The 23,895-nt window shown below is 31.1% G+C and overlaps 2 protein-coding genes across 2 annotated transcripts; one reads left to right on the top strand and one right to left on the bottom strand.

The window, feature by feature from the left end:
* The first annotated feature begins 8,438 nt into the window (after window positions 1–8,438).
* On the top strand, window positions 8,439–8,873 carry LOC136078615 (uncharacterized). The gene has a single exon (XM_065794398.1). It carries the CDS (start codon window positions 8,439–8,441, stop codon window positions 8,871–8,873), a length of 435 nt encoding a protein of 144 aa, XP_065650470.1.
* A 2,301-nt stretch (window positions 8,874–11,174) lies between these two features.
* LOC136078614 (uncharacterized) lies at window positions 11,175–11,974 on the bottom strand. The gene is made up of 4 exons (XM_065794397.1): window positions 11,945–11,974; window positions 11,605–11,899; window positions 11,341–11,545; window positions 11,175–11,247 (listed from the first exon to the last, which is right to left on the bottom strand). The coding sequence occupies exons 1-4, from the start codon at window positions 11,972–11,974 to the stop codon at window positions 11,175–11,177; spliced, it is 603 nt and encodes a 200-aa protein (XP_065650469.1).
* Between the last annotated feature and the right edge of the window lie 11,921 nt (window positions 11,975–23,895).

Below are 23,895 nucleotides of genomic sequence, written 5' to 3'. Positions count from 1 at the left end.
AGTCATAATTGTCTCTATCTTTTTTTATTGGTATCCTAATTTGATTATTAAATTAATGGCTGGAGGTATTCGTTTGACCGACCGGACGAATTATCTTTGAGGATATTGGCATTAAAAGTGCGGGTTATAGTAATTTTGATTTTATCACAAAGTAGTAATTTAACAAAGAAGTGCATCAAGCCTGCGTCAATGACCATTTCAGCAACATTGTTTTAGCTGCAAGAGAAGGCGACGAAATTAATTTGGAATTACACTGCAATGGGCAGTGGGCCAGAGGTGAGCAAAACCCTTCAAAATCAACTTTTATATAGGAGTAAGTTATTTTTTTAATGTAATCTAGAGACCCCCAGCACTCTAAAACCGATATATTTTTCCCTACTGTGATTTTTGAGCTCACTATATCAATTTTACCAAAAAAATGTCAATATTTTTCATCATTCCACTTAATCATTTACGCTACTGGGCAAACAAACCATACTCACTCAATAATGACAAACGCCAAGAGCTGTTGGCCAGACTATCTGCTCAGCCTAAATCTATTTGACCACGCGTCATTTTTTTGTGGAAACTTGGTTCACTTATTTTTCAGACGTTGCCATACCCGCAAAGACAGAGACAATATGTGCGGCAGAGTTGCCATTTACGCAAAAGATAATATTATTGTCAAAGAAGTTAATTCTACTCAGCTCTACTCAACATCAATTGAGAAAATCTGGCAAAAAATAAGAATCGGTGAAGAATCGTTTCTCCTTGGCTGCTTATATCGTCCTTACGACCTTAATGATTAGGTTCTTACTCAGTGTATCACATCAATCACGGCCGCTTGGCAGATATTGCCTTATATAAACTGCTCGACAATGCTGCTATATGGAGATTTTAATTTTAGCCATACACCTTGTAATCTATCGAAGTTAACGGTGGCATTGCAACAGTTGCTCACCTGAGAGATGAGCGCCAAGGCGATATCAGGTTTCAAAAGTGTCTTCATGAATGTCCCCTCAACTTAGCTTGTCACATTCCCAACGTACCGTAGCAGTCGACACGTCGAGCCCACTAGCACACTTGATCTGATCATAACAAATGAGCCAGAACCATCAGAAGCCATCTTCATCGAACAAGGTGATTCTCTCGGTAACACTCCAATGGGGCAGGTACACTGCTTCATTGAAGGTCAACTCGCTGTTGTTGGCCTTGACAACCTGCTTACTTTGCCATTACGACCTCAACTTTTTTGGAACCGAGTAAACTACGTAGCAATATCTTCGCACATTACAGCAGTTGATAAGAAAAAAGAATTCACTGGTCTAAATGCAAACGATAACTACCAGCTTCTAGTAAACGTGTATAATGAAGCCATTAATCTATACATCCCATCAACAACTACTCCCTTCACTGAGAAACAGAAGCAATGGGTAACATCAGATCTTATGAAGGCGGTCAAGGCTAAGCGCGCCTCTTCGGCCGAGTACATTATTACAGGTCGCAATATGCACCAATTATTCAAAGAATGGTACTACAATTATACTAAAATGATAAAATCTGCTAGGCATAACTACGAAGAGAAAATCACCAGAGACTGCAAAGCAACCCTAAACGCTTACATGCATAAGTACAAAGCAAACAGAGCGTCAGGAACACTATTACATTGCTAGAAACAGCTAATAACAACATCACTACGATACCGACGATTTATACTCATTGTTGAGTAACTATTTTCATTCAACTCAATTCAATTCATTTATTCTGAAATAGTTGTTACATTCACGGAAGTTTACAAATAGTACATGTACTAATCCTAAGTAAAAACGTTGTAAATAAAAGCTACTAAATATATTGTTAATGCTAAAAGTAATATAAATCGTCCACAGCTGTAACAAAACGAACATTAAAAGTTAAAAGAGTAAAATACTAATAATGATGATATTAAGAGTGGTAGTAGTAACAATAATAACAATACAATGATAAGAGTATAATGATAATAATAGAAATAAAAAGACAACAATAAAAATAATTATAATGATCATAAAAAGAATAATAGTAATTTAGTATTAGTCACACACATACACCTTTTATTAATGTGATTTATATTATTATCATATTTTATTAATGTGATTTATATTATACTGTGATTTATAAACTCGAATAGATAAGCAAATATATTAATAACGTTGGTTATATAAAAACCTTACACGACAGTAATTATGAAAATATTAGAATCTAAAATTATGTTCATACACAAATTATGTTACATACACACATATATAGACACATAAATAAACACACACACACACACACACACACGCACACACACATATATATATATATATATATATATATATATATATATATATATATATATATATATATATATATATATATATATATATATATATATATATATATATATATACTTACATACACACGCACACATATATATACACATAAAAATACAAACATACACATACACATCGGTGTATACATATACATATACATACATATACACTCACACTTATTCGCATGGTATAAACTATACATTGATACACATAGCTTTGGATTTATAAACTATATTTAATTAGGAAGGAATGGAATAGGTTACTCTTAAAAACATAGATTGAATGGAGAGCTTTTAGGTCATAGCGAAGGTTATTTCAAGATTTTATACTTTGGTTTTTTATGGACTCATATTCATAAGTAACAGAACAATGATTTAAGACTGCAAGATTCAGATTATCAGTTGATCGAAGATAGTATCGGTTATTTTCATTTTTTAGGAAGAAATTGTTGAAGGTAAGAGGTAGGTTTTTGTGTTGGTGGTTCCAGACAAACTGGCAATTCAAGAATATCGGTTTTTGTTTTGGAGCCCGAAGGTCCAATGCCACTTTTTGAAATTCGTACTGAAGCAATTTGTGTCGTCGACCCAGCAAGTTTTTTTATCGATATAGTACAAAAGTGCCAGGACCACCTTGATAAAAGAAAATCAATCGGCTACGACAGTTTACATCCACAGGTCCTTAGTAAATGTACCAAACCTCTTTCCTTATCTATAAGTGCTCGTTCCTTTTCCTTATCTTAAGTGCTCGTTTGTGACTGATGTAATCCCCGACTTGTGGAGAAAATCGAATGTAATGCCTATTTTCAAGAAAGGGAGTAAACTAAATATATCAAACTACCGGCCTTTCCCGTACACATCCATTTCATGCAAAATGAAAGTATTCTTAAAAAAAGTATATTGGAACGCTGTATTGCAAATGGCTTAATTACTCCAAAGCAACATGGCTTTGTTCATCGCAAGTCATCTCAAACCTGCCGGAAACTCGGGATATAATAACGGAAGCCATTCATCGCAGCCTCGCAGTAGACGTCATATACACCAACTTTGCGAAGGCGTTTGACAAAGAGCCGCATAAACGCCTTCTTCATAAACTAAGAGCCTACGGTATTCAAAGCACACTCTTAGACTGGATTTCTGCTTGGTTACGCGACCAAAGTCAACTAGTGGTCATCAACGGCATCACCTCTGAATGACAAGCGATCACTAGTGGCGTGTATCAAGACTTGGTTTTGGGCCCATTGCTCTTTGTCATCTTCATTAATGACCTGCCGGACAGCATTAGTCATCATACGAAACTGCATGATGACGACAGTAAAATTATTGGCATAATTAAAAACAGCATCACTTTCCAAGCTGGTATTGACAGAGCAGTGGAATAGTCACATATTTGGCTCATGCATTTCAACACTGAGAAATGCAAAGTATTACATGTTGGCCGCGCATGTAACAAGTCAACACGCAATTACTCAATGGCGAACGTTGACGGCACGCGTTATCCACTCAAAAAGACTGTAGTCGAACGAGACCTTGGTGTGATGGTCTCCAAAGATCTTAACGTCAGACCGCAAGTAGAGTCACCTGCATCAGTTGCAAACAGAATGCTAGGGCGACTTAAAAAAATATTTCGGAGTTGCAGTTTTTATCTATGGCGTAAATTGTCTTATTTACATTCGTCTCCACCTCGAATTTGCTGTTCAAGCTTTGTCGCCGCATTTAAAGTCCGACATTGCTATCCTCAAGCAAGTCTAATCGAGCAACAAAAACAATATCATCTATTAAAAACCTGTTCTATGAAAATCGTCTCCAACAGCTTGGTCTAACAACACTTGAAGAACGCTGTAAAAGAGCAGACCTAATTGAAGAATTTAAAATTACATGTCAACTCAAACTTGTCAGTTTTTTCGTCGCGCAAAAACTTTCAAACAGTAAAACCAAGTAAATTTTGAGAGAGCATATTCAGAAACTAGAGCGCCAGCTTGTACAAAATTGTGAAGAACAGCATAACTTTTTTAAAATAGAGTTGTTGTCCAATGGATCGCACTTTCCCAAGCAGCAGTGAGTGGGGCCTGTGGTAGCACCTCTTCATCAAACTATAACCAGATTTATTGCATTTTTTTTTTTTTTTTTTTTTGATCACTGAATAATAATAAATTTAAAAAAAAATTTAAAAAAAAAATTTTACCTTTCAAATATTAGTGAAAATGTAAAAAATTATATAAAAATGAAATATGAGGCTAGCAAGAAATTTACAACATTTTAATTTCTTAACAATTTATATTAGTCCATTCACATCATACATTGAAATAAAAAAAAAATATATAAAAATTAATTTTTTTTGCTTGCTTTTTTCAAAGTGTTTTTCAATAAAACCTAGTAAAATGCGCAACATTTTTTTAACACTTATCTTTACACAAACAGAAAAACACTAGGCCGCACATGATCTACCTAAATTACGTTCTCATATATAGATAAAAATTTACAACCAAATTTTCTGAGCTCAGCTGAGCGTATTTAGGTACTTGGCTTTTTATTATAAATGATACCCAATCGAAGATTTTGCTTTAAAAAGCTGAAGAAGACGCATAAAAAACGAGTTTTTTTGTTTAAATCTTGTTAAAATCTTTTTTAAAATTTAATCTTATAGTGAAAAGTTAGAACATGAAGGTGGATGGCAACAAATTAGAATTTGGAGTCTCGATACAAATAAGCCCCAAAATTTCATCCATCTCATCCCAAACGTGAAGGCAATAAGTTGATAAAACATTTTTTTTACTATTCTCAACTAGACTTATACTCATCGATAAATTTTAAGTTTCATAGTATTATCTCTTAGCGTTCAAAAATTATGGTCATATAAAATTTGAAACCCCCTCATATTGAGGGTTGTTTAAACTTTATATGGTCATAATTTTTGAACGCTGAGAGATAATATTATGATACTTAAAATTTATCGATGAATATAAGTCAAGTTGAGAAAAGTAAAAAAAATTTTTATTAACTTGTTGCCCTCACGTTTGGGGTGGAGTATGAAGTTTTGGGATTTATTTGTTCCCTCAAGTCTCAAGTACCTCGTACGTTGTAAATCTGAAGTTGAAATTGTTGAAGTTGAAATATATATATATACAGATGAGCAGCCTAAAGTTGACAAGCTTTGCTTTGCTTTATTGTTTGATTTGATAATTTTTATACAACTCCCATGTCATTTTCATACGGTTGGTATATGCAACCTATTAAGATAGATTCATCACCGACCGTTATCACTCGCTTTACTTATTCAATATCTGTTGATTTGATTCAATTTTGCTTTCTTTCCTGGGCTTCAACCTAAGTAAATGGCTACACAATCTCCTCTGCTTCCTTGGTTTTTACTATGAAGTTAGGACACAGGAAGTTGAGTGTCTGATGTTTGATCAAACCAGGTGTCAGTGAAAAAAAAGCAAATGTGGTTCCTTTTATCGTTATCAATATTCGTAATTATTTCATCTTGTTTGACTTTGTATAACGAATGAGGATTATTTGACTAACAGTAATCTTGGTCAATGTGGTGCTAGTGGTTTTTTTATTGGCAGCTTGGGCTGTGTACATACAGCGCACATTTCCGGTCCGTCTGTCAATGATCCATTAAAATTTTTGTTCAGTTAAGCTAACAAAAGGTCTTCATTCTTTCGCTTCTTTTTGTTATAAAGTTAACTGAAAGTTTCTTGCTCTGCAGCTGTTTGGTTTTCTCGAGTGTGTACTCCTCTGAACGCTTCCTCCTTGTTGAAGTCGTTTTTTGCCAGAACTTCTTGTTTTACATCTGTTGATTTGAACACAGCTTGTATTACACCGGTTGGATCTTGGCTGTCCTGGTTCATGTTCTGATGATTGCTTGGTCAATTGTTTCTATTTTTGTATTTGTAACGACAAACATGAACAATTTCCTCGTGTTTTATTTTATTGCTTCAAAAAACTCTTTTACAAGATCTTCATCACTTCTTTTTTGGATTCTTAAAGACCAACGACAACTATATTCAAGTCTCTCTCTTTTCTAAATTTTGTTTCAGTTGCTGCCAGGTTAACAAAAGTGTTTCGCTTTGCGATATCGAGAAAAGAATGGTCACTGTTACTTTAATGGTTACTTAATTGATTTCTAAGATTGTTGATCTCTTTGTCATGCTGCTGTTTGATTTGGGTTATGAATACCATTAACGTAGTTTTGATCATTTCAATAACTACATTTTTGTTTAATTTTGTCAGATGTATCGTTAATGATGGTTACTTCTATTTTTGCTTGCTCTAGGGCCTAATTGATCACAACTTTGATTGATTTTTTTTATTACACTCATATTTATGGATTCTTTTAGATTTTTGTTGTTAATTTACAATTATATACATCAATTCAAATTCTTTCTTAGGAGAGCTGCCATTCTTCAGCAGTGGATTACTTCCAGGTCGTGAAATATTTCAATGTATTTAATATTAGTTTTACCTTATTAAAATAATTTTTTTTTCTTTCATATATATATTACGATTTTTTTTTCTTCCATATATATATATATATATATATATATATATATATATATATATATATATATATATATATATATATATATATATATATATATATATATATATATATATATATATATATATATATATATATAGGGTAGGGTGGGGCAAGAAGTCTTTTTGCTTATGTGAGAGTATCATAGGACAGTAATGTTTTATCCCTCTATAATACTATTCATAAAGTTAAAACAAAATTGTGGAATAAAAAATGTTTTTAATATTGCTGGTAGGTGAGGTTTAAATCGGTTTATTACTTTTTGGAGTATTTTGTTAGTAAGTTGCTTCTAATTTTGAATGTTTATTGGATTGGCAATACTTATGCGATTAAGGTAAGAAATGTGTTGTTTTATAGAGAATTTATCCCAGAATAATATATAGTCAAGAAATTTTATAACTTAGCAATAAAATTAATTTTATTTGTATTAAACTTGCACTCACTACAGATGAGGCAAGATGTCCTCGGTTACGTGGGGTAAGATGCCCTTAAAGGGCTTCTTGCGTCGTGGTTTTACGGAATTTCTACCATTTTTAAAGTGTTTTTAGAACATAAAAACGTATAGCTTTTTAAAATAATTTTATATATTAAGTAAATGTTATAATGTATATGCTAAGTAAAATGAAGCTGTATCACATGCTATTGCTGCAATTCAATACATATTTGTAAAACTTTTACAAATATGCATTGCATTCAGCTGAATGAAGATGTATTAATACAACTTCATATATTATTACATGCGCATAATACAATTTCTACTAAAAGGAGCTGTGTTTAGCATGCAACATCATATTAATAATTGCAACATTGTGTTATTGTTAATAATCTTGAGTAATTTTGTATGTACATGTAACTTTAATAAGTTCTTATTTAACTCAAAGAGAGTTAATTTATAGATGTTATGTAATGTATAAAATAATAATGTATTGAATAGTTATATAATACTGTGTATATGTTGGTATGTTTATATAATTAAAATTTTAAGGTTTTAATATTTCTTTAGATACATATTTAAATATTACAAATAATGGTGAGAAATTATGTGCGAAAAACACAGAGAGGTGCAACAAATGATAGAATAAAGTCAGCATTAGATGTAATAACGATGGGCTGCAGTCTAAAGAATGTTGCATCAGAATTTAGTATTAATAAAAAAATATTACAACGTCATCGAGATGGAAAAGTAAAAGTAGCTGGTTGTTTGTCTCTGGGTGGAAAATTTCCTGTTTTTAGTAAAGAATTTGAATTAAAGATTGTTACACAAGTTCAGATTATGGAAACAGCATTATTTGGCTTGACAACAATAGATGTGCGTCGCCTAGCATATGATTTTGCTAAGCAAATGGGAATCGATAATCCTTTTAATAAAGAGTCAAAAATGGCAGGAGTGGATTGGCTCCGAGGATTCATATCTCGCAATCCTTACTATTTACAATTCGAACTCCACAAGCCACCAGTATAAGCAGAGCCATTGGCTTCAATAAACCAAAAGTAAATCAGTTTTTTTCAGTATACAAGTCATTATTTGAGGAACATAAGTTTTCAGCCAAACAGCTCTGGAATATGGAAACTGGAATCACAAATGTCCATAAGCCAGGAAAAATAATTGCAACGAAAGGCAAACGACAAGTTTCGAAAATAACTAGTGGAGAAAGAGGTGCTACTGTGACAGTTGTGTGTGCAATGAGTGCAAGTGGCACTTATGTCCCACCCTTATTTATATTTCCCCGTAAGCGAATGACTGATAGGCTGGCTGTTGGTGCACCTTCAGGCTCAATTATTAGAGTTAGCTACAGTGGATGGACTGATTCATCTTTATTCATTGAATGGTTAACACATTTTGTTGCTGTGACTCATGCATCTAAAACTAATGAGCAAGTAATTGTACTTGATGGTCATCACAGTCACAAAACACTTGAGGCCATTAACTTTTGTCGTGACAATGGGATCCATCTCATAACTCTTCCACCTCATTGTACACCAAGATGCAACCTTTAGATTGTACATTTTTTAAACCATTGAAAGTTGGCTTCAATACAGCAGCAAGCAACTGGATGTTATCACATCAGGGGCGTAGAATTTCATTTTTTGACATGGCAGGTATTTTTGCAACTGCCTACAACTTTACTGCAAACGTTGACAAAGCAATCAATGGTTTTAGATGCTCTGGTTTGTACCCAATAAATGACCTTATTTTTAATGATGAAGCCTTTGAAGCAGCTTTGCTCACTAATGAAGCTGAGCCATTGAAAATCTGTCAGCAATCTAGTGAATTGCCTAATTTGCCTCTTGTTGCACCTATACAGTTGGCAAACGTCATGAGCACCACAACTACTGCTGCAAAATTGAAGGCTGTTGATGATGCAGTTTTGCCAATTGTTGATGAGTATCTTGGCCTTAGTTCTCCCTTAAATATTTTGGAAAAAATTTCTCCACGTCCCAAAATTCCTGTTTTAAGACAACGAAAGAGAAAGACAGAGTCAGCTGAAAACCTTACTTCTTCACCTTTCAAGAAGCAACTAGAAGAGCATGAAAACAATGTAAAAAAAAAGCAACAAGCAGTCATATTGCGTAAAGAAAAAGCTGCACTTAATAAGGTGATCAAGCAAAAAATGAAATCAATAAATTTGAAGACAAAAAAGGTGAAAAAGCCTGAAAAGCAGAAAGCAGAAAGATCTAATGGCATAAAGAAACAAATGAAAAAGAAAGATATGGTTTCTGCCTCTGAAATTTTTATCACTGATACAACTCTATGCACCATATGCTCTTGTCCATACAATGTGCGACCATTTGATGATTGGACACAATGTAGTAAATGTACATCATGGTACCACTTTTCATGTGGTCCAGATGATTCAGACTTATGCTACTACTGTGAATCATAATCATGTATATGTTATTTGAACATTTATGTTAGTGATATAAATTAAAAAAAGTTATTTATCTTTAAGACAATTGCATAGAATAACTGCAGTGTTTATATTTCAGTTATTTTAATAAAATGTAAAGAGTTTTTATAAAGAACTATTAATAGCTTTTATTTTAACTGATAGTTATTTTTAACAACTGTTTAAAAGGTTTGGGGCAAGATGCACTCTTTGGAGCATCTTGCCCCACGGCTCGGGCAAGATGTCTCCTTGCACAATTATTAGTTTTTTTAATTTTAAAGTTTATCACCAGTAATAAAGTAGTTATTTTATCTTACCAATGTCTTCTCTTATAAGTAGACTTAGATATTAAAAAGAAAAATTACAAGAAAATGTAAAAGTATTTGTTATATACGCTAAAGTTTGTTAAGGGGGGCATCTTGCCCCACCCTACCCTATATTTATGTTGGGTCTATATCTCAAATTAAGTGTGCGTTTTGTTAAATTTTAAATTCCTTATACTGTGTTAATGGATTTTCACCCATTTAATTTTCTCATAATACTTTTTCCTTCAAATAATAAATATTTTAAACATTAATCCGTTTCTTTAGTTAAACCGGCCCTGGTTTAACCTTATGCCTCTTTATGCACAGGTCAATCTTTGATTAAAATGCATTCCAGAACTTCTCGATTTATGATATCAATTGGATCGCTTGTAAAAATCTTATAGTCTATATATACGTAACCGTCAACTGCAGGGCCATCCTTAACTAAGCTTTAAGTCGATCATTTGGTGCACTTTGTTCATGTTCGTTCATAAACCTTTTATATACAGTTTTTTTTAGACATTTCGAAATAAATATAATTTTCAACAAAATGTAATTCAAAATACAAAAAAAAAAAAAAAAATACAAACACTAAACAATACAAATTCCTAGGAGTTAGATAAATTAATCTTGTCATGAATAAATGAATAACCGTTAATAATCGTTCACTTATACAGTCAAAAATAAATCAAATTTTTAGTTTGAAGTTTTGCTATGTTTCATATATATTTGTATCTATACTTAAATAACTAAGCATCAGTGCCGTGGCAAGTGGGTCTGCCCCTCCCCCCCCTCCCCCTCCTCCTCCAAAATAATAAACTAGCCATCAGGGCTCCAATTTTTTTTCTAAAAAAGTGGATTACCCCCAAATAGCTGAGTACCTGACAAGTTTTTACGTCGCCCTTCATAAGATAAAAACAATGAAAACAACGCTTTAATTCAATTAAATATGTTTAATAATTGTTAAATTGAAATAGAGTTTACGAGTGAAGAGTTTTTACTGTAAATGTATTACGCAGATAATACTAGTACGTCGCAAACCATCATAAAAAGGGTTTGCGATATATTTTCATGCTTGCAAACTCATTTATTTTGCCTTCATAACTTTATTTCCTTGCAAACTCGTTCTCAATTGACAGCATTGCTAAGGAAGACAAACGTTCATCGACCATTGTTGACCTATTTAAAGATACAAAGAAGTATAAATGTATTTAAGTATAATGAAGCAAAACTATTTATACTGACCTATGGAAAGTTTTAATTAGTTTTAACTTGCTGAAGCTACGTCCTGCACTTGCAACAGCGATTGGTAAAGTAAGAAAGATTCGTAACGCAATAACTAGATTGGGATAAACGTCTTGCAGCTCTTCTTTGTATATGTAGTTCAGGAAGTCATGCGCAGATTTTAGGAGAGTATTTTTTTCCTCCTTTATAACTATGACAAATCGTTTTAACTCTATTTCCGAATCCTCAGAATCTATACACCAAGTTTCATTTGCAAACTTTAGCAATATACAGACAGAGAATTTTCATTACAGGCTTTGATAAGATTCTCAGATCGGTAAAGAAAATCATAAAGCTTTGTGACAATACTGATCTGTTCAAAACGCTCCGATTTCTTCATACGAGTGTGATCAACACACTCGTATGAAGAAATCGATTTTTTTTTTTGTGAACGCACTATTGGATAAACCTTTTCAATGCCCAATACCTCTGCGATTTCTGGTGCCTTAATATGTGCGTCGGAAAATCCATTTTCGCGATACTCATAAAGAAATACATTTGTTGTCTTTATTTCATTAGCTAATATGTCGAGAGAGGTTGCAGAAGACTGAAGAAGCTTACTTGATTTATTGATTTAAATAAAACGTCATACCAAATAATGATTGATAATAAGAAAGGCCATGTTCTAATATATTCCATCAGCGATCGTACTTCTGTGACTGTTGCCTCATCTCTCTTTTCTAAGGCAAATTCTTCCAATCTTTCGAGTGCCTCTAGAATTTCTTTTAAATAATAGCGAAGTGGTTTAACACAGTTTATTATACTTTCCCATCTGGTATCTGATTGTGGTTGGACAGAAATTGCCACGCACGATTTTAAAATTTTTCATCGAGGAGGAGACGATGAAAAGAGTGTATATAACCTTGAAAAAATACCAATAAAAAAGAAATTTTTGGTGCAAACCATTCAATCTTGTTATTGATGATGGATGACAGTGCACCATCAACAATACTGATGGATGACAGTGCACCATCAACAATACTGATGGATGACAGTGCACCATCAACAATACTGATGGATGACAGTGCACCATCAACAATACTGATGGATGACAGTGCACCATCAACAATAACAAGATTGAGTGAATGGTTTGCACAAGGAACATAAAAGGCCTAAGGATTCATTTCCAGAAACCTTGCTTGAATACTTTTTACTTTTACTATCATATTAGCATTATTATAATAAAATTGATATCGACAGTCTAAAATATTTAGATCCCAATTTTTTGCCTGATTTATAAATGCATCAAAAAGCCCTTTTCCAGTGGTATCATTTACTGTGAGATATCCAAAGAAACATTCAGAAATGTTGATACCCACCCCAGGAGTACATGTTACTGATCGCAGAATGCTCGTTTGTTCTTTGTGCGAAACGTCTGGCGTACAATCTAAAATAATAGAATAGTATTTTGCCTTTTTTATCTTTGAAAGGTTTTTGGACTCAATCTCCTTGGCTAAAAGTCAACTCGTTCTGTGTATCATTGCTCAAATAGTGCTCCCTGGTTTCTTTGTCCTGAATTCTCTGTATAAGCTCATTGAGAACGGTATCGCACTTAGCCAGTAATTCAAACACCCTAAGAAAGTTTCCATTGCTCTTTGAACTAATGGCTGTGTCTGAACCCTGGATGCAAGATTTCTTGCAGAAAGAAATAAGGTAATGTCCAGCATCCTTTCTAACACAACCCTCCAAAATATCCGCTCTTTATGAAGCAACTTTTGTTGTGACTCGTCTATGGTAGCTTGATTTGCAATGTCTGCATTACCAAAATTGAGAAGAAAAATTAATTAAATAAAAAAAAGTAACAAGGCAATAAATTAAAAGAAATGTCAATTAACTTTTTTTGTAAAGTCATCCAGTGTTTAAAGCACGTGAAACGTGCACTGCATGTTTCGTGTTCTTTAAGTTTTTTTGATAAGCTTTCCCAAGTGTTCATTCCTTTTCAGAATGGTGATGAAGTTATTTCAAAAAGTTTGCAACAAAAACGAAACACTATATTGCTATTCGAAGAATATATGAGCCATGTCCGTACAATGATTTCTCCATTCTTCATCTTGCGGTTATAATAATTCAGTGAAAATCTTCTTCTTTCTAAATTGTATGGAAAATCGATTTCAATTATTTTGAAACCGTTTGATAACTGACTCTAGTATTCAAATAATGACAATCAGAATAATTTGTAGTTTCTGTTGGTATGGGGGGGGGGGGAGCCTAGCCACGGCTCTGGCAATGACATTGCAAACGGAAATATTTTTTTAACGGCGAAAAGATGAAAAATAGATAAAGAAGGAAAAGAAAAACAAATAAAAATTGTTAGAATAGAAGATTCAAATATGAAAATATTAAAGAATAAAAATTGAAGAAAAACATTTAATAAACAACTCAAAGTTAAAAGAATAAAAATGTTATGATAAATTTGATATTAAAAAAATTTTAATAATTTATTAAAAGAAAACAAAAGGAACAATTTTTAAGTTTTATTAATTTATGTTGTTTCATTATTTATATTAATAAAGTACTGGTCAAAATTAAAGCACAACCTTTTAAAATAAGATTGTCATGTACAATTTTTGTATACATTAATCATATTGTTGAGAGGTATTGTATTTTTGAAATGCGTTTACATAAGTCATTTAAAATGTCCAGATAAAATTAAAAATTTTGTTCATTATTTATCTTAGAATTGAACAATATATGTATAATAATATATATAATATAAAAATTCTTGTACAAACTATTTAAGTTTGGTGAGTCAAAACTACGTAGAGTTTTGACTGTAACAGCCGTTAAATATAAAATTTCGAAAATAAAATAAAAAAAAGTCCTTTAATAGAGTTTGGTATCAAAAGTTAAAAACTTTGTCTATTCTATTTTTGAACGTGTTTTTGTTTGCAGAATCGATTGCACCCTGTGACAGTTAATTCCAATCGTCGACCACTCTGTTAAATAATAATACCTGCATAGCTTCTTAGCATATTGTCGATGAAGTCTTTTATTATGACGATACCTGGACATGCTGTTATAAAAACTCAAAAGCTCTTCAAATCTAATATATTCAGTTGAATTTAATATTTTTAAAATTTCTTTTAAGTCGCCTCTTCTTTTCCTTTCTTGTAAATTTGATAAACCAAATATTTTTCTCCTATCTTCATAACAGAGACCTTTCAGTGATTCAATCCTTGTCGATCTACGCTGTACGTTTTCGAGTCTCTTAATATCTTTAGTACAAAATGGGCTTCATACAGATGCTGTATATTCAAGCTGTGGCCTAATAGTTGACTTGTATAACAACTTTAATATGGAAACATCAAGATATTTAAATCTGGGTTTTAAAAAACCCAGTGTTCGAATTGTCGTATTTGCTACACATTTTAACTTCTGTTTTTTGCAAAATGTGTTCACCTAATTTGTAACTAAAAGGATTCAAATTAACAATGTACATTGTTTTACACTTTTCTCCTTTGAATTTAATAGACCACATATTTGACCAGTCTAACTTATTTAAGTCTTCTTGATAAGCATTGTTGTTACTTTCATTATTAACTACTGACATTATTTTTTGTATCATCTGCAAATAATTCTAATTTATTTAGTACGGTTTATTTTTAACTCATTTATAAATATGATAAACAGGAGTGGACCAAGGACAAAACTTTGGGGAACTCAACTTGTGATTTTCTGACAATCTGAAACAAACTCATCCAGAACTACTTGTTGTTTTCTATTGCTGAGAAATGGTTTACACCATTGTAGGATATAGGACTGAAAACCATAACCATAAAGCTTTCAGCATAATTTCAATAAAGAAACTGAATCAAAGGCTTTTGCAAATTCTAAAAATATTATATCAATACTATTACCAGTTTCAATTTTGCTTGTTATAAAATCTAAAGTCTCTAATAAACTGGAGCAACAATTCTTACCATTAACAAATCCATGCTGTTCACTTGTTAATTAACTTATTTAAAGCCAAATGGTTCATAACATTGTGAATAATTTTCTCCATAACCTGGTATACTATTGATGTTATTAATATTGATCGATAATTATAAGGATCTAACTTATTTCTTTTCTTGAATAGTGGAGTTATGTTTGCAGTTAGCCATTCGTTTGGTATAATAAACACTATAAAATGACATTTTAAAGATCAGTGATAAAGGATGAGAAAGTTATTTTGAACATTCTTTGAAAACACGAGGATGAACTTTGTCAACACCGATTTTTTTATTAACATTAAGGTTTACTAACTGATTTTTAACATCAGTTTCATTAAAACTTGGATCGATACAATAAAAATTACATTTTGAAGGAAAAGTTACATGGTCTAATACCTCATTTTTTTAAAATACTGAAACAAAATTCTCATTTAAACAATTAAACAATATCTACTTTATTTGTTATAATTGAAACATCAAAGGTTTTGAGTGCTTTAATTGAATCTTTTATAACTATTTTACTATTTAAATATGCATAAACACTTTTAGGGTTGTTCTTTGAGTTTTAGCCAGATTTAATTCAAAAGCTCTTTTATCTTTATTTACCTTTTTTTTACATTTTTGTTCAATGTTTTATAGTTATTTAGCTTGTCAGTTTGTTTAAATCTTGAATAACTGCATTTGTACCATAACCTTTTCTTTAACGTAACCATTTTTTCGAAGTTCTTTAGTCATTAATAGAGCATATTTTTTACTTGTATCGTAACTAATAATTGGAATAAATTTACAATATCCAGTATGATATATATTTAGCCATTTTTTATAAGCTTGACTAACATTTAAATCTTTAAACTCATTTTCCCAATCAAAACTTATAAAATATTTTGAAAGTTCTTCATAATTTCCTTTAACATATAATAATTTTGTTTTTAATTTTGGTTTTTGATCAATATTGTTGTTTTTATAAAAATATTTGAAATTCAATATATGGTGTCCATGTTCAATTCCACATAGGTAGGGCTGTAAATCCTGGCTCGTGTTCGTGAACGGCTCAGTGATCGACTCGACAAGTTCATGTTCGGCTCGAATGGTAAACGAGCCGGGCTTGAACAAAAAATCAGGCTCGTTTATTAAACGAGCCGAGCTTGAACATCATAGGCTCGTTCATATAGGGGGTCGTCCATACAGTACGTACGCTCATAGGGGGAGGGGGCGGGTCTGCAAAATGCGTACGAAAGCGTATGGGAGGGGGGGGGGGAAGGGTTCAATTTAAAAGTACGTACTTCGATTTTCTAATTTATCACAATTAACCAGCTAATCAATAGAAAAGTTACATTCTGACTAAAGATTCTAGTTTGCCAACATAAAAAGATGTATGGTATATCGAATAGAGGGTATAGTTTTCCTCTATGCACACACATGTATGGGCGCCCTCAGAATTTTTTGATGTTCCAGATAGGACACTTTCACAGATCGTGCAAACTCCTAACTTAAGTTTGTTTATACCTATGCCAAATGAGGAGGCCTTGCAAAATATCGGGATGGCGGAGGCCTGTGAATAAAAAGCCTTAAAATGCTTACCCTCCCGACCCCCAAAATAAGAGGGATGTAAATTTTGCATGGTCATAACTTTTTCGTAATTTACAATATTTTTCTACAAAAATTAAAATCTGTCGATAAATTTAAGTTTAGTTTTAAATGTTAAAGTTAAAAATTTTGCTACATATTTCCCTCACGTTTGGGCAGGGAAGGGGGGAGGCAAACGCTTTAAGGCTTATTGTTCCCAGGCCTCCGCCATCCAAATTTTTTGCAAGGCCACCTCATTTGGCATATTAACAAACTTAAGTTTGCACGATGTGTGAAAGTCTTCTATCTGGAACATCGAAAAATTCTGAGGGGGCCCATGCACACATGCCACCCCTTATATACTGGCCCTGAGTAAGACCTGAGGGCCGTAATTGATGCGACGGAGTCTACCCCAACAAAAACGTGTCAATGGCGTCTCAAAATCTTCCAAATTTGACCGCTAGGTTTTGCTAAAATAAAAAGCTTCTTTAATTAGCAAAAGGGCACAAAATTTGCTGTTGCCCTCTCCCACTGGGTTTTACCCTTTGTTTTCAATATTACTGATCTCACCTTAGACTCGTTTTTTACTTACTAAAGAGGGGTGCCTGAAAAAAACGTCCACCTTAAGTATAGTTTATTTACATTTGATTCGTTATTAAAACAAAAAAAAGTTTTACATGGATTTCACCAGGAATCGAACCTGGATCTCCGACGACTATTGCCGCCGCATTAACCTCTGTAATTTGAACTATTAGAGTGCAGTGTTTAATAGGAATTTTTATGTTTCTGAGAGTTTACATTATGTTTGAACTTTGAACATTAAGTTTGAACATTGAACTATTAGTTTTAACTTTTATTTTGAACTATTAGATTTGTGGGATCTTATTTCATTATGTTGTTTATTTGCATGTTTAATAGACTGTAGGATTGTTTATGTTGTTTTTTGATTTGGACTTGCATTATTTACAAACGAGCCTTTAACGAACAATTATTTTTTACTAAACGAGCTTTAAACTAACAGGTTACAATAATTATTTCGAGTTTTAAACCAGTCGAGCTCAAGCAACATGTAAAACGAGCCGACCCCAAACAATACTAATCCTTAACGAGCCGAGCTCGAACAAAGAATCTCATGTTCGAAACGAGCTCGAACCGAGCCTGAACACTCTTAATATGTAAACGAGTCAAGCCGAGACTTGGCAAGCTTGGCTCATTCGGCTCGATTTACAGACCTACACCTAGGGAGGTAAGTGATTCAAAAAAAAAAAACTCGATTTTTATTTTCTTTGAGGACCAAGTCTAATAAATTTGTGTCAAACTCAAAGCTAACTTGAAGTTGGTAACAAGACATTTTGATATATGAAGCAATTGCTTAAAAATTCTATAAATTCTAAGACAATCAAATCTGAATCATTTTCAAGTTTACATGAACCATCATTGATCCATTTTATAGAATTAGAATTCCCGTGTATTTACTATTTTTCTAAACTTTATAAGCATGTCGAAGAGATTTGGTTATTTTCTGGTAACTTGATATATCACCAGCACCTGTTCTATATATACATCCACATAAGATATTTTTCAGACCAATCTCAACTGAACACCATACTTGTTTGATGGCATAATTTGATTTGATATTTTTAACATTATTTCTGATTCCAAATTGAAAGGGATTATTTAACTGACCTTTCGAATTTCCTTTTAAGATCAAGCTCTTTGTATTTTTGAAGTGATGGATTCTTTTTATTTTGTCAGAATTAGTTTTTATTTTAGAAAAAATATTTTTTAGAATATTTTCAATAATTTTTTTCTATTTCCAGCATTCGAATCAGTTGAATTTTGTATACCAAAAACAAAAATATTTTTATCTCTTTTACTTACATTTTTACTTAAATCTATAATACCTTGTGTTACCTTTATTTCTTCTGTTGATTTATCGTATTTTTTATTATTAAATAATTTACTCCAATCTAAAATGCTGTTTTTTTCTTCTTCTGATACTTTAACTCGTTCTGTTATTAATTCTTCTGTTTTTAATTCTATTATTCTGTTAATAAAACATTTTATCAATTTTCGGCTAGTTATACCTTTACGATGTTGTGATTCTATATAACTGATAGAAATTTACAATGTTTATAAAATATATAATGTTAAGAGAAAAAAAATAACAATCTCACAATTTTATAGAATACAAAAAAATATAACTACAGGCTATCATTAATATTAAAAGAACGCGGGAAACTTGCAGAAGACCAGATGGTCTTGTCATCAAGAAACCGCTTGTAACTAGTAATATTTTTTGTATTTTCGTTTTTCATGTTTCCAGTTTCACAAAATATAATAGTAGTTCATTTTATATTGGATTCACATACAATAAAAATAAATGCTAGATTTTGTACACGTAAATATATGATTAGGCATAAATAAAAATATTTTTGATTTATATATTTTTTATATTGATATTTGTTATTGAAGCTTTTTGGGATTTTCGTTTCAACGTTAATTTTGGTTCTAGTTTCAGTATTAGTTTAGTGTAAGTTCATATAATTATTTCTATTTAAAACGAATTTTTTTAGTAAGATTTTCAAACAATTTAGGTTATCTAATTTTGTAATTATGGCATTTCTGGATATCAGTTTGTTATAGAGATAGGGACCGCGATATGAAATTGTGAAACGCGATAGTTTTGTTTTTCTAAACGGTATATTAAAAGTTCCCTTCTCGAGTGTCATATATATTTCTATTGCTTTTAAGGAAATCGTTTGAGAAATGTGATGGGACAAGCCCGAGTTTATAATTCAGCATAAACAATAAGTTTTGATAAATGTTTATTCTATAAACATTTAGTGCATTAAGAAGTTTTAACAAAGGTTCAGCATGAGTGAATTTATCTTTTTTATAGACAATTCTAACGGCATGTTTTTGACGTCGATAAAGTGATTTCAAATTGGATTTATTGTTACTTGCCCATGCTATATAACCATACGTATAACAGGTCTGTATAAATGAGAAATAAAGATGTTTTAGATTTTCATGGAATAACATTGATCTAGCTTTGTAAAGCACGCCAATGTTTTTGGTTATTTTAGTATTTAAATAGTCAATGTGTGCTTTCCATGAAATATTTTCGTCAATAAGTAAACCCAGAAATTTAGTTGTTAAGGTTCTTTCAATATTTTTGTTTTCTATTTTTAGCAATTGTAATATATTTAGTTTTTTTTTCTTTTTTGATTGGGATGGAATAAGATGTAATTGGTTTTTTTCTCTGTTTAAAGATAATTTATTAGATTTTAGCCAGATATCAAGTTTTTCAAGTTCAATATTCGTTGTTTCTAAGAGTTTTTTAATAGACTGAGATGAATAAAATAAATTAGTATCATCTGCAAACATTATGACATCAAGTTTATTTAAGACTTTCGGAAGATCATTATTGTATATTAAAAACAATAAGGGAACTAGAATCGAACCTTGGGGAACGCCACATTTAAACTTAAGCATTTTTGAACAGAAGTTTTCATCAGTATTAACACATTGCTGTCTGTTCAGCAAAAAGTTTTTAAACCAGAGTAATGCAACATTTTTTTGCGCCATATTTTTCCAATTTTTTGAGCAGAATAGCATGATCAACAGTATTGAATGCTTTCGATAGATCTATAATGACTCCTAGAACAAGTTCTTTATTAACAAAAGAGTAATTGATGCTAAATACAAGATCTACGATTGGATGTTCGGTTGCATGTTGCTTTTGAAAGCCGAACTGTTTTGTATTTAAGATGTTGTTGTTTGTTATATATTTGTATAGTTTATTATAAATTATTCGTTCGAGGAGTTTTGAGAATACAGGAAGAATTGAGATTGGTCTATAATTGTTTAGTAAGTATGATTCTCCAGTTTTATATATTGGTACAATTTTTTCAACTTTTAATTTCTCTAGAACGGTTCCTATTGTAGTTGCTGGTTTAAATATTTTGAAGAGGGGTTTCTTTATTATCGGAAAGATACTCATTACTACATTGCTACAAATTTCATCAATTCTTGGTGCTTTGTTGATTTTTAAAGAGTTTTTTTACATTTTCGAGTTCTTCATAGCTTGATATGTTAAAAGTTAGTTCGCTATTTAGGTTAGTAAAATAATTTTCAAAGGAGTTATTTGAGGTTTGAATTTTAGACGCCATGTTAGGGTCAGTATTTGCAAAGAAATTGTTAAATAGTTCGGCAAAAGAGTTCTTATCGTTGTGTTCTGTTTTATTTATGATAATTCTATTTGATAAAGCTGTTTGTTTTTATATATTTTTTTCCGATTATTTCTTTAATGATGTTCCACCCAGTAGGCACGCAACGTTTTATTCACGTTTCAATCACGTGTATTTTAGGTGACTTCGTCCAGGTTACTATTTTACGTGAAAGTTACGTGCCAAAATATCGCGTCTTTCGGAACTTTTTTTAAGAAATGTTATTATTAAGAAATGTGAAATAATATTTTTTATTATATTAATTATTTTTTTATAGTATAGCTTTTGTATTTAATATAGTAGTTATAATTATTTACTGTTATGATAATATAATTAATTTTTATTGTAGTATTATCATAATTACAAAAAAAATAAAATTGGTCTATATAATATCTTATAACGCAATGCATTTAAAACAGAACAAAAAAGTACAATATATTTTAAGTTGTAATATCAAATTAAGTTAACTAAATTAGTACCAAACGTCCCTATTTGCCACACAAATAAGATTAAACTCAAATACAAGGTATGCTTTTTTTCTACTTTATGATATAATATTTTAGACTGGCGAATTTTTCCATTTTGCTTACTTAATTTAGTACAAAATAAGTTATGACAAATTTAATATCAAAAAATATAATTTGTCCATAAAGCTTATTTAATTATTAAATAAGCTACATGGACAAATTATAAGTTCTAGCATAACTTATTCTTGATTCTTGAGCAATAACAATGTCCCCAGAACTTCTGCATACATTATTGCTCAAGAGTCGTTTAGATAAAAACCAAAACTAAATTTTCTTTCTTCACTTGGTTTTTATCAACAAGGTTAAAGAATTTATCCAAGATAATGTCAAGAAATAAATGTGTTACGTTGTTAATAATTGATATATGTATATTTTATTATTAAATACTTTATTTTTTTGTAATATTAGGTACGCGTAAATCCGGATTTTACGGTAAGCAATATATAATAGAAGTCAAAAGTACGCCTCGATTTCAAATTATAAACGGTTGCCGTAATTATAGTTTGTGTACTTTTGACTTCTAAAACAGATTTTTTTTTTTCATAGAATTACTTCAGTATTAACAAGTTGTCATACAAGTTGTATGACAACTTGTTAACAAAACATAATGGATGCATTTTGATGGATGACGAAACATATGTTAAAATGAATTTTAAACTAATTCCTGGGCAGCGCTACTATGCTTCTAAAATAAGAGGAAATGTGAGTGATAAATACAAGTATGTAATGACTGATAAATTTTCAAAAAAATTGATGATTTGGTAGGCACTTTGCTCTTGCGGCAAAAAATCGCCAATTCATGTTTGTTTGGGCACAATGAAATCTTCGGAATACGGGAAATGTTGTCTTTCTCGTATAAAACGACTAATTAAAGCTCATAGAATTACTTCAGTATTGTTTTGGCCTGATTTAGCCACAATACATTACTCAAAAGATGCTCAAAAGTTTTACGATGATAATGGAGTGATGTTGGTTCCGAAAAAGATTAATCCTCCAAACTGCCCCGAATTACGTCCTATTGAAAAATATTGGGCCATCATAAAAAAGAAATTGAAATTAAGTGGAAAAACAGTAAAATCAGCTACAGATTTGAAGAAAAAATGGGATTACGCTGCTAAAACTTACAAAAATCACTCTGTCCAGAAACTTATGGGAGGCATCAAAAAGAAAGTCAGAATTTTCTGTAAAACTTAATTTTTTTTTGTTTTTTCCCTATTAATATGTAATTTTTACAGTCTTAATTTTTCAGAAATATATTGATTTAAATACATTTAAGCTTTCTTACATCCTTTTTTGATCAAGAAAGGTGGGCAGATTTTTCCGATAGCATGTCTTATATCAACAGTACAATCAAACGTGTAGTGTGAGTTAAATCTCTGACATGTACAACTATTAAAGTACAGCTATCAAAAGAGCAAACTATGCGATAGCCAAAAATACACTATCAAAAGTGCAAATCATGTAATAAAAGTCAAAAGTACATACAGCTATTAAAAATACAAATCATATAATAGAAACCAAAAGTACAGCTATTAAAAATACAAATCATATAATAAAAGTCAAAAGTACAGCTATTAAAAATACAAATCATATAATAGAAGTCAAAAGTACAGCTATTAAAAATACAAATCATATAATAGAAGTCAAAAGTACAGCTATTAAAAATACAAATATATAATAGAAGTCAAAAGTACAGCTATTAAAAATACAAATCATATAATAGAAGTCAAAAGTACAGCTATTAAAAATACAAATCATATAATAGAAGTCAAAAGTACAGGTAATAAAAATACAAATCATATAATAGAAGTCAAAAGTACAGCTATTAAAAATACAAATATATAATAGAAGTCAAAAGTACAGCTATTAAAAATACAAATCATATAATAGAAGTCAAAAGTACAGCTATTAAAAATACAAATCATATAATAGAAGTCAAAAGTACAGCTATTAAAAATACAAATCATATAATAGAAGTCAAAAGTACAGCTATTAAAAATACAAATCATATAATAGAAGTCAAAAGTACAGCTATTAAAAATACAAATCATATAATAGAAGTCAAAAGTACAGCTATTAAAAATACAAATCATATAATAAAGTCAAAAGTACAGCTATTAAAAATACAAATCATATAATAGAAGTCAAAAGTACAGCTATTAAAAATACAAAAAGTATAATAAAAGCCAAAAGTTCAACCATCAAAAGTACAAATCATATAATAGAAGCCATAAGTACAGTCATCAAAAGTACAAATCGTGTAATAGAAGTCAAAAGTACAGCTAT

Source organism: Hydra vulgaris, chromosome 03 (assembly GCF_038396675.1).
Source record: "Hydra vulgaris chromosome 03, alternate assembly HydraT2T_AEP".
Taxonomy (NCBI): domain Eukaryota; kingdom Metazoa; phylum Cnidaria; class Hydrozoa; order Anthoathecata; family Hydridae; genus Hydra; species Hydra vulgaris.
This window is presented reverse-complemented; position numbering and strand designations above follow the sequence as displayed.